The following is a 12,183-nucleotide window of genomic DNA, read 5'->3' on the forward strand; positions in this document are numbered from 1 at the left end:
AGGTGGTAAATAACTGATTGTAGGAATTCTGCTGAAGGTGGACAAACCGTGCCTTTCCAAAAAGGTTAAGATAATTTATTAAACCTCTTTAGAAGCTCTGTGTGGTCTTTGTTAATATGCCAGTGATAAATTTGAACCTTGTGGACAGCATTGCAATACAAGGCCTATATTACAGTACTCTTCCATTCACGTTTTCTGACATTGAAACTACCCCTTCCAGTTTTGCTTTGAGCGCTTTCATACTTTCACACAGCCTTGGGCTGGCTCATAAATACACAATGGATTGCGCAGTGATATGTGTTTTAAACATTCAAATCTTCTCTGACACTGATAGATCTGTCAACACCAATTCAGATGGTCTTGTAAATACAGGCTGGGAGCCTGTGTTAAAACAATAGCCTTTAAAAGCCCCAAGAGCATTCAACACAGCATAGTCAGAGAGCTGTGTCCTTCCTGTGTCCTCCCCGTGTCTTACCAACGTCCTCCCAGTGTCCTCCCAGTTTCCCTGTTTTTGAGAGTCACACTAAAGCCATTTTTAAGGAAAGACTGTAAAACAATGCATGCTTAACATGTAGGTGGTGGTTTTTTTTCATTCTGTGATCGAGTCTGTGCTCTCTAGACTTAGGGACTTCAGTATGAAAAGGCAAAAACAGTATAACCGGCTTCTTGATCTATATGGGCATCCTTACAATCTTTTTACTACCTTAATTTATTTCTTTTTACTGCATTATTTTGGTTATAATGAAAACATGCCTTATGAAATCATAAATATCTATATCAATGTATTTGGCTCAAGCTACAACTCTGACAACATTATGTCTTTATGACCATATTCTATTTGTTAGTAGTTTAGTGTTGGCAGTTTGTATAAGCTGTCATCTAATTATCATTCAGCTTTGTATTAAACCTCTAACCTCAAATGGGTGGAATGAGATTATCCTTATATACAGTATATAAGCCTATCCTTATAGGCAGCTCTAATGGAAAGTGTTTCAGCACACCAGATGATGTATCGGCATGACGACAGGATCACTTTCCAGTATGTAACCGTATAACCCCTATCCAATACCGTGCCGTTCAAATTATTTACAATCCAGTTCACTTGCCTTATGGTAAAGCCCTATGAATATGCTTGGTGATGTGACAAACGCTAAGGAAATATTGTATCGGTGGAATTCTACACCCTAAAGCCAATGGGTTTTTTTTTTAAAGAATAGAATCTAACTTAAAGCAATAGCTTACTTTGGAAGATTTTGTGACTTCTTTGTGCAATTTCTATGTTACAGAAATTAAGAATTAGAATTAATCCATGCTGTCTTAGACAGTAAGGACAATGAGAATATGGTGATATTATGTAGACTTCTGCTACTCCCAACTGTGCAACAGTACACATTTGTGTAAACTTTGTTGTGAATCTTCTCGGAACCACATATTCCAGGAAATTATGTACCCCCTCCCCCGCTGCTGGCCACATAGACACACACACACACACACACTCTCACGCTCACATAAACAAGCAAACATCTTGCATGTAACCTAATCTCAATGCTGCAAAGTGAAAATGCACAGTTGAATTGCTGCCCTACAGATATGCTCCTCTTAAGCGGGTGTGTATGCGGGCATCCATTCATAAACAGTGCTTTCAGAATGGATTTTGCAGATTTTGGAGTGACTAATGTTCCACAGAATTACTAGTACCTGTAAATATATAAGTTCAATATATCTATAATGAAATTTGAGATCTGTGACCATATGTGTCAGTAATCATAAATTAAAAGGGTGATCAGTTGCTCCATGCTCATATGCATGTCAGTTAGGATCTGACTAATCCCAAACCTGCTCCTAGATCAGAACTCTTTCTTCAAGAGGTTATTTCCTGAAAACCCAGGTGTGGATCTGGCATAGGTTCATATAAAGAGATTGTTCGCCTCATTTAGTAACCGGCAGATGCTTGTGAAACCGATGCCACCAGCAACGCCTTGCTTGTGGCACTCAGCGTGCAGCAAGAGTACACTTGCTCAGTCCAGTGTTGAGTTGCAGGTCGATCGTTTCCTATGCACATTCCACAGGCCCATGGTTTGATGGGCCTGGCCTAAAGGATGATAAATAGGCCCATCTCACCATGCCGGAGCATGACTAACCGGTCGTCTGCCTTGTGTCCTCCCTGCAGGATTTCTGAGAAGACTGAAGCGATGCTCCAAACCCATGGAGGCTGACATGAGTGTGCCGTCTGTCCTGGGAGGCTCTTGCGTTCGTGGAGGGACCCTGTTGTGAAGTAGGGGTGATCGTCTACAGCTCAGGTCTCCTGCGGCCGCAGCACGCAGGTCTGCTGTCCAGAGCAGATCTCCAGTGGGAGAGTCAGGCAAGGAGGTGAACAGGAGAGAAAAGACATTCTTCATGCATTCTGCAAGCTCCAGAGGGTTATAGAAAGAAAATCTCTGAGGAACAGCATGCGGACAGCAAGTGCAGTGTGGCCTTCTTCCCTGTCCTGCTTCCTCTTCCTCATCCTCCTCTCCCTTCAAGCGGCAACAGAACACAGAACAGAGGATGACGTAACACCACGCCTAAGCTTTGGCTTCGGTAAGCAGAGTGCTACACACACCCTGAGGAGCTAACGAACACAACTGTGTGCATGGTCCTTCCACATTTTTCCTATGGTGTAGCCGGGCAATTGGGAAACTCCATGTATTCTTATGGGTGCTCTTCTTGCCCTAATCCATCGTAAACATATATCTTACCTTTGTTAAAAATTTTATAAAAATAACAATAAAATCAGCAGTCAGTGACTTTTTGTAGCAGTGCTAGAAGTGTAACTGTAGAGATGAATAGCTATGTTTACTCTGTAGCAAGGCCTCCTCCACTGACCCACGCGTGGAGATCATCCATTTACTGAAAAGCATGTCAGAGCTCTGTCCCCAAACTCTTGCGGCTGTTCTTGGGCTATAAATAATGTCTGGTGTGGGCCTGACCTGCCTCAGCTGGGCTACTGGGAGCCGTATGGTCTTCCAGACCACTGCAGTTCTTCTCGTATGGATAGTTGTGGTATAGTTACACGCTGAGATGACAATAAAACACCTAGCTCCCTTGTCCATGCAGGCAAAGTGCTGTCTTCTTCTGCATGTGCTTGTCAGCGTGTAAGTATATGTATGCAAGCGTCTGTATGTCAGAGGTACGGCATTAGCATTACGTAACCAACAGAATCTGCTGCTGAACATGATTCTTCTTTTCTGCTCCTTTCTAATCAGTTTTGGAAAATGTTCTCTGTCCAGAGAAAAGTGGAGAGTCTCACTGATATAGTGGAAGGTTTCTGTAATAGCATATGGCATTTGAGCACCCGCCCCTTTGCGTGTTGAGCTCCATTCACTCTTAGCCATGTGTCACACCATTTCCACAAGGCAGTCACAGTAAAGCTTGTTTAAATCCACTCTATTAATGGCATGTTCTTAAGGGTGCGTCCATTCAGGTCCCAGCTAGCGTGTTTTGCTAAGGCAGCTAGTATTCTGTAATCTGACTCATTCACAACAATGCAAGATGTTGCTCACAAACATCAGACACTATAGCAACTTTTGTGCTCGCCGTGTTAGTAGTGCGCTAATGGATTTCATTACGATGGAAATGTGAACAGGGTCTGTGCGTGAGGTTCATTGTGTTCTTTGCAGACATCGTCTGCCTTTGTTTGTAATATTTAGAGCTTTAGGTTTGGTTTATAGGAACACAGAGTATGCCCTGAAAAGGTTAATGATGAAATAGCACAGACTACATTTAATCCACGGTTACATGTCATTCCTTTGCATAACGAACTAGCCAACGGTGTTTGTCTCTAATTGGTGAATATGTGTAACTTCATACAGTGTTGCACTGCCTGAAGGTAGTCTGGAAATGAATTTCTGTTCTAAGGGACAGATGAATTTATATGATCTAGGACAAAAGGAAGTATTGTTTTATTCTGTAAATTTAGTAGCAGAGTTTGGTTCAAACGATTGATGAACTAAAGTGATTATGTGACCTGTATTATATCCTCAGTCACACGTGTTGCACAACAAAGCCCAGACTGCATTGTCACAATATTCACATGCACTTTCTACACGCTTGCTCCCAATCATTGATTGGATGAAAAAACAGAAGAGAAAAGGTAAGAACTGTGCTTGTCTGCACAGGCCTCCTGCTTCTTTGAGGAGATGTGAAGGTATTCTCTTTCACATGCCATTTCCATGCAAAAAGCAGACAGTACCATGCTGATGGAGCATTTCAAACACCATAAATCATAATCACTCCAGTCAACTCCACTCTTCCTCTTCTCTTCTCTTCTCTTCTCCAACAAGAAAAAGAGTTGACCCCCCCCCCCCCCCCCCCCCCAAATGGGTTCTTCAGTTGCTGTGGAGCACTGTTTTATTTTATCGGGACCTTCTCGCCTCTGTTAAAGCAGGAGTGTGTGATTGGCTGTTTGCTTGGATCATCTTGTCTACTGTAAAATCTAACCTGACCTTTGTAAAGGGAAATCCACATCTGTATATATAACAATATTGCTAAAATGCCACCTACAATAAATGAGAAGCAGATAAGCTTGCAGGAAGAGACCTTGTACACAGTGAAGGACTTCCTTCATGGTATGTCCTTCACATGAAGGACGTAACCCCATATGTTGAGGGGATGGCCCACTTACAGCTGCTGTGGTTTTTTTAAGTACCAGTATAATATGCACTATAATAAGCTTCCTTTACTACATAAAAGGCTTTGGTTACCCACACCAAACTGTTCCAGGGCTGAAGCACTCAAGTTTAGGAAACTACTCACACTGCCTCCCTGGCATCGGGGGCATAGAAACACCACAGATCAGTAACAGAAAAATCAAGCAGAGCACTGCGACGAATGACCTAAAGAGTAAGCAGTACTATGGACCATTTGTGTGTGTGTGTGTGTGTGTGTGTGTGTGTGTGTGTGTACGAGACCCTAACATACCCTAGCAGAACATTCAGTGGGATTTGTTGAGGGCAGTGCACCGTGCCTGTAGCTGTCTGTGGTATAATGTTACTGGTGACACTGGTGACATCTCCACATGCACACACACAATTGAGATCATCTCTCAGCAGGCTGGCTATAGAGCCACATCAAAAGCTCCAGAACATACTGTAGGCATGTGCCTTCTCCTTCCATCCAGCAGCACAGATCCGGTCTGAGGACTCGGCTTCATCTCCCAACCCCAAGTCCCTCCACCTCTCTGCCTAATGAAGAGACTAATCTAGCGTGAATAATGAATGGGTAGGTGTGTGTGTATATGTGTATACGTGTGTGTGTGTGTGTGTGTGTCATGGTGTGAACTGGCCTGTTTCCCATTATGTGCCTATCACGGATCAGGGATTCATTGAGGAGAAACGGCTCCGCCTCCTGTTCCTCCTTATAACACGCACCAGTGCGGCGAAGGAGCCTGTTCAACAACAGACCCGTGAGGCACATTACACGGTCGCACGCGGCCTCCCCAGCCAGCTCGCCCCGCGCTCAACACAGCCTAGCGGCACCACGTGTGTCTGGCAGACGCTCGAGACACCTACTTCTATTTAAGTGGAGACACCTACGCCCGACCTGTCCACACGCCGCACTCCGTCCGTGACCTATTTGGTGCCTCTTGATTTACTGTGTTGGAAATGAATCAAAGTGACAGCCGGGTCAGATAGAGGACGCGTTTCCAGAACACATGCTGTAAAGCGGGGGGCGTTAGGCCTACGCCGGGGTGCGACGCAGCGTGCGCGCGTGTGACACGTGCCCGTGTTGGCTGCTTCTCGGAGGGCTGTACCACGGGGCAGCGCCGACGCGCTCTGGCCAAACCTCCGGCAGGCCCTGGCCTTCGTGGGGTCTCTGGCCAGCGGCCGGATGGTAAGGCTTTGGCTGGAAAGTGGCGCATTCCTGAAAGAGCCAATACGCTGGAACTCGGTCGGCTGGAGCACGCAGCACGCCGCGACACGAGGAGAAAGGAATCTCTCTTGTTTACCTTTTTGGAAGTGCTGTTTTGCTAACCCTACAGAAGAGGTCACCGATCATAGTTTGCCACAGTACTTATATGGAGATCAGGGGGGTTTTCTGACGTCACTTGGTAGCAGTGGTGGGTTAGCCGATTAAAGTTATCGAACCAGTTTATTTTCAGCATGTTGCTATAATTGTCAGATTGATCTTGACATGAGTAGAGTGGTGAAGAGGCTCAGAGAAAATGAGACTTTTTTTTTTTCAAAAAATCATACCTGCTACTTTACATGTAAACAATGACATACATAGCTCTAATCGTCGTGTCCTAGAGACTGAACGGCTTTTCCATAAAACATCCATAGCAAGTTGTGATTTCACCACAGATCATTTCTTATTTAATTCACAGCACAATTTAAAGCAGTATTGCTCAATCCCTTTCAGTTCATGAATTAACTGATTAACTACTGATTCTGATAAATTGGATTTGACAGTGTATGAAAACACAATGTTGCACAATCTAGTGTCTCTGGGCTCAGATGTGAGTATTTTATGTAGGCAGTTGCTCAAGGTTATCCACTACAGCATGTGGGTCTGTATACTTCCTGTCCTGTAGGCACGTAGAACATTCTTGGCAAGTTTTAGGTTTGTGTAAGTGCTGAAATGTTTATGCTGTTTAAATGGGTAACGCAATCATTTTTCCCAATAAATATTAGCACATTGCTCATGAAATTTGTAACTACGCCTTCTTGGCATATTGACTGGTAGGTTTATGTTGGCATGAACCACATTCACTGTATGTTTGTCTCTCTGCTGTCTTTGAGACATGCTCGGACTGCCGCTATGACGTTCTTCTCATCAAGCTTGTGTTTGCCTTACCCAGATCTTCAATCATAACCAGGGCTTCAGCACTCGTGCACAGTTTTCCCTGCTAATAAGCCGATCCCTGAGAGCAGACTCCCTGAACAAACACGAGCACCACACCGCTCATCTAACCAATCTCCTGACGAGCCCTGCCCCTCTGCGCCTGATGGCTTAATGCCTTCCAGATGTTCCTGCACCCCCCCCCATCCTCCCATCACACATGCTCTTCCATGCTCATATTTAGAATTCAGATCTCTGCTTTTTTTTTTTGTCTCCATCGAGACATTACAGTGGGTAGGTTGATCTTTAATTTCATTTTATTTGATGACAAGCTACAGACTAAGCCTTGTTTCATTTGTCGTGCCAAAGGCATCAGAGTTGTCCTGACTCTTGAGTGGAGTGGAGACGGGGAAGCGTGCTAAGGGAGGGGCTTGTCCCAGATGAGAGCGCAGAGGGAGGGGCTTGTCCCAGATGAGAGCGCAGAGGGAGGGGCTTGTCCCAGATGAGAGCGCAGAGGGAGGAGCTTGTCCCAGATGAGAGAGCTGAAGGAGGGGCTTGTCCCAGATGAGAGCGCAGAGGGAGGGGCTTGTCCCAATGAGAGTGCAGAGGGAGGGGCTTGTCCCAATGAGAGTGCAGAGGGAGGGGCTTGTCCCAGATGAGAGCGCAGAGGGAGGGGCTTGTCCCAATGAGAGTGCAGAGGGAGGGGCTTGTCCCAATGAGAGTGCAGAGGGAGGGGCTTGTCCCAATGAGAGTGCAGAGGGCGGGGCTTGTTCCCACTCTCCCATGCCTAGCTCCCTCTGGAGAAATGCGGTCTCCCCTCAACAGAGTGAGGAACTTGCTCAGCTCTGCATCAGAGGTTTTGGTTTCCCCAGAGTACTTTGCTGACCACTTCCTCTGCATGGGCTGTGCAAGAAGGGTGTAGGACAGCATGCAGTGTGGGTTCCATTTATTTCCTTTGGCCAAGGGCGGGAGTTTTGGAGGGAGGTGACGTTGGGAGGAGATAAAGTCACTGGGCGAGGATTTTTAAGCGTAAGCAAAAGTTTGGAGTGGATCCATTTAGGGCATGCCAAAGAGGGTGTTCATACAGGTCTAGGCACACGTGGGTGACTAAACAATGTTGAGGCCTTCTGAGACCGCGTCTCAAGTGCTGAAAGCTACGGATATATGAAACGCCACTCTGTGCTTTGCTCTACTGCTCCCCTATTCTCTGGGTCCTACAGTTTAATTAACTTGGCTTACTAAACAATCCTTTCAGAATTTAGAAGCCAAGCACATCACTGAGTTCTCACATGGAACAGAACACATTTCATAGCTCTAAGGATTTTAATAAAAAAATAAACTAGGTGAAAAAGAAAAATAAAAGAAAAATAAAGAAGATAAAGTTGTTTATTCGTAAAGCTGTTGAAACATGGATGAAACTGCCTCTCTGGCCATCTGGAGACAGTTAGATGATAGGTCTTTGTGGACGTAATGCAACTCAGAGGTTTGGAGTCTTCTCTGAGCTGTGTTGGCTTCCTTAAACAGAGAATTCTTCAACCTAAATTAAATCTTCTCCATCCTCATCCTCAGTGTGAGAAAGTCCTCTTTTGGGCATAGGACCGATGCCATCTCACAAGGCTATGTTTTGGACAGGGTCACAGGTCCTGGGTTACAGGACCATCACCTGCTAAGAAATGTTTTTTTTATTTGACTCTCTTTGGGAATCCTCAACCCAAAGGTCTATGGCACTGGTTTCTTAACTAAATCTTACAGATGGTCTTTCACTACTGCCCATGTGCTCAGGAAGTTATTGCCATCAGGCTTTCTAAGCATTTTTCAAAACATTTGTTTCTACCATATTTACAGTGTCTGCTTGTTGATTTGACAAGCTTTCACATGACAACATGATGAAATCTGTTCACTTGAATTACAATAACATTCCCTGGAAAACACAACCACTGGAATTCAGTTAAAGTGCTGATAGAACAGGGCCTTGGATTAAACCAAGGTTCAGAATTGACAGAAAACGGCAGTGCTACTTCTGCACGGTTGACCTGTAGACGGAGCTGAAGGTCAGTAGAGCTTTTACACACTTCTTGAGTAGTTCCCAACTCTGGCCTTGAGTTCACTCAGAATATAGACCACATTTACTCTGCAGCTGGGAATGGCCCTGAGACTTTCCATTAAAAGGTGACATCAGAATTCTTAAGTAATGTTTGGCTAGGGAGGCAAAGGATGAAATCTTTTTTTTCTCAAGCCTGCTGACACAATATTAGAAGTTATTCAAGCAGACAGCACTTTTTGGTTAAGTCAATAGGGGATTGGCATTGTTTTGACACCTGGTGATGACATTCCTGCTTCATCACTTCTGGGAGTGCTCTGGAAGTGGGATGCAGTAAACACCACTCAGGGTTTGCTTTTCTCATTTCCCCATGACAACTAATTCTTTTTTTTCTTTTCTTTTTTCCTTTTTTTTTACTCATCAGCTCAGGAATACCCATCATGTCTCAACAAACAGATTTCTCATTCCCTATTTACAGTTTTGGAATTACAACACAACCAACTCTGTGAACTTACACAGTCTGGGAACTGACAGAGTGACTGTTTCCTCTTAATGCTGTAAGGACAGCATGAACAATGGAAGGGTGTGTGTGTGTGTGTGTGTGTGTGTGTGTGTGTGTGTGTGTGTGCGTGTGTGTGTGCGTGTGTGCGTGTGTGCGTGTGTGCGTGTGTGCGTGCGTGCGTGCGTGCGTGCGTGCGTGCGTGCGTGCGTGTGTGCGTGCGTGCGTGCGTGCGTGCGTGCGTGCGTGCATGTCAGATAGGAGGAACAAGCTTTTATGTTCTAAGTGTCCCACTGTTGAAAGCTGATAGAATCTAAAGCAATAGTCATTTACTTAAATGAGCTAACCATTCAGATGCCTGACCAAAATGCTTTGACCCAGTGATGGTCAGATCACCCTGCTCCAGACTCCATTGCTCCACACATACACCGTGAGATGCTCTTTGTCTCTAATGAACTTTGGCTGCGCAACAGCTGAGGAGCCGTTAGGAATTACACTCTGCCAAACTCCAGCTAAGAACATTCCCTAAAAGGCCTCATAATTAATTTCCCCCTAAATGGATTAGGAGGAGAGCTCAGAGGATGCTACAATCCATTTTGCAGTGGCACTCACTGGAAAAAAAGAGAAGGACTTCTAATTGCATAGTAGTAGTAATGATCTTATATGGTTTGTGCTGCCTCAGGGTTTTCATATTATGTCATTGTGTGTATGCGCGTGTATGTGTGTAATGGGCTTTGTAATAATGAAAGTGCTTTCTGTGACACACTGTTTCTCTTGCCTTGTGCCTCAGTGCCCACACCCCCACCCTTGTTCATCTGTGAACCTAAGGATAAAGCAATGAGAGCTCCTCGAATAGTTGTGTGGGCAGTTTAGTGCTAGACCAACAGGCATGACATCAGGGTGACGAACACTGACTGTGAAACACACACCACCAGCCTGTGTCTGTTCCGCTGGCAGCAGCTCTATAAACCGCAGAACCCAGCAGAGAGTGAGAGATGAAGAACCCAGCAGAGAGAGAGAGATACAGAACCCAGCAGAGAGAGAGAGATACAGAACCCAGCAGAGAGAGAGAGATACAGAACCCAGCAGAGAGAGAGAGGCAGAACCCAGCAGAGAGTGAGAGGCAGAACCCAGCAGAGAGTGAGAGGCAGAACCCAGCAGAGAGAGAGAGAGATACAGAACCCAGCAGAGAGAGAGAGATACAGAACCCAGCAGAGAGAGAGAGGCAGAACCCAGCAGAGAGAGAGAGGCAGAACCCAGCAGAGAGAGAGAGGCAGAACCCAGCAGAGAGAGAGAGAGATACAGAACCCAGCAGAGAGAGAGAGATACAGAACCCAGCAGAGAGAGAGAGATACAGAACCCAGCAGTGAGGGATGGATACAGAACCCAACAGAGAGAGAGAGAGATGCAGAACCCAGCAGAGAGAGAGAGATACAGAACCCAACAGAGAGAGAGAGATACAGAACCCAGCAGCGAGGGATGGATACAGAACCCAACAGAGAGAGAGATGCAGAACCCAGCAGAGAGGGAGAGAAGCGGAACCCAGTGCTGCTTCCCTTACAGCCCGTACCCTTGAGTAGTCGGGATGTTTGGAAACACAGTGGTGTCCCTTCTGGGGAGCTGGCCTGGATGCAAACTCCACTCAGCTTTGAACTCAAAATGTTGCCTTGTGTATTCTAGACCTGAACTGTAAATTAAGGTGTAAGAATATACCTTACCTCACAGGAGTTACATGCTTAATAGGCTTTCATAAGCCGCAGACTATATTAAGGCATTTCATTCAGCAAAATCAGTCCTTTAAATAAAATGTATAATTTAAGCTACATTCGGGAACCCCAGTAAAGATAGAGCACCAGGTTTATGTTCAGATGCTTGTAAATCTGACGCTTGTATTCAGTAAGCCCACTTCACTCCCCAAGGACTTGGTAATTGCACAGAGATATGTGTGACGGGCCAGAAGAGGCTCTTTGAAGTGCTTGGGGTAGGACAGAGAGAGAGCAGACCAGAGCAAGAAAGAGAGAGAGAGAGAGAGAGAGAGGAATAGAGAGAGGGGGGAGAGGGTGAGAAGGGGGGTAAAGCAAGAACAAACCAGATATATGTTGTGCCTCTTCAGGACAGACCAAACCCACTCATCTCCTAATCACGCCCTCACAGCTACAGGCTCCATGCTCCACTCAGTCCTCTCTGCCTTGCGATTGGGAACATGAGAAGCCTTTTTCCCAGAGTGCATCAGTGAAACACTTTTGGAGCCCCAAGAGGCAGATGCCATCGTCATGGAATCGGCCTTGGGGAGCAGACCTCAGTCATTCCAACTGTAATAACACATACATGCAAAGAGACAAGAGAGAAAGAAAGGGAGGAGCTTGTGTGTGTGTGTGAGTAAGACGAGTGTGTGAATGGTTAATGATACTTGCGTTTCAAATGGGGGCAGTAAGGCCTGGGTAATGGAGAGCAGAGGGGACTCTCCACGTCTGCCACTGCTACCGCTGCACCACACCCACCACCCACAGCTTTTAAATTCTTATGTTTCTACAGAATTAGCTTAAATGGCTGCAGTCTTAGCATCCAACATCTGTTGGGAGATTTCACCTAACATTTTCTACTAGGCTTGGATCGGAAAGTCCAAAGCTGCACAATGTGCAGAGCATTTAAAGCCTGCGATCAGGATCTGCTACAGTAGCACTGTGCCTGCAGGCTTTACAAACACAAGACAGAACACAAACAAATGGTACAATGGTGTGGCAGTGCTTCTGTTGGTGGTGGTTGTTTTTGTTTTTTGTTGTTGGTTTTTTTTTTTTTTTTTTTTTTTTTTTTTTTTTAACTT

General features: G+C 45.4%; 1 protein-coding gene across 7 annotated transcripts in view; it reads left to right on the forward strand.

Annotated features, from left to right (window-relative positions):
• Positions 1 to 12,183, forward strand: part of sema4ba (sema domain, immunoglobulin domain (Ig), transmembrane domain (TM) and short cytoplasmic domain, (semaphorin) 4Ba) — a 68,074-nt gene that overhangs the window by 36,753 nt on the left and 19,138 nt on the right. For all 7 annotated transcript variants that reach the window (XM_076991109.1, XM_076991110.1, XM_076991111.1 and 4 more), the window contains one exon: positions 2,171 to 2,580. In XM_076991109.1, the coding sequence (XP_076847224.1) occupies positions 2,451 to 2,580 (130 nt within the window). In that variant the 5' untranslated portion in view covers positions 2,171 to 2,450. The remainder of the gene's footprint in view (positions 1 to 2,170; positions 2,581 to 12,183) is intronic.

The sequence above is a fragment of the Brachyhypopomus gauderio genome, chromosome 2 (assembly GCF_052324685.1).
Source record: "Brachyhypopomus gauderio isolate BG-103 chromosome 2, BGAUD_0.2, whole genome shotgun sequence".
Classification (NCBI taxonomy): domain Eukaryota; kingdom Metazoa; phylum Chordata; class Actinopteri; order Gymnotiformes; family Hypopomidae; genus Brachyhypopomus; species Brachyhypopomus gauderio.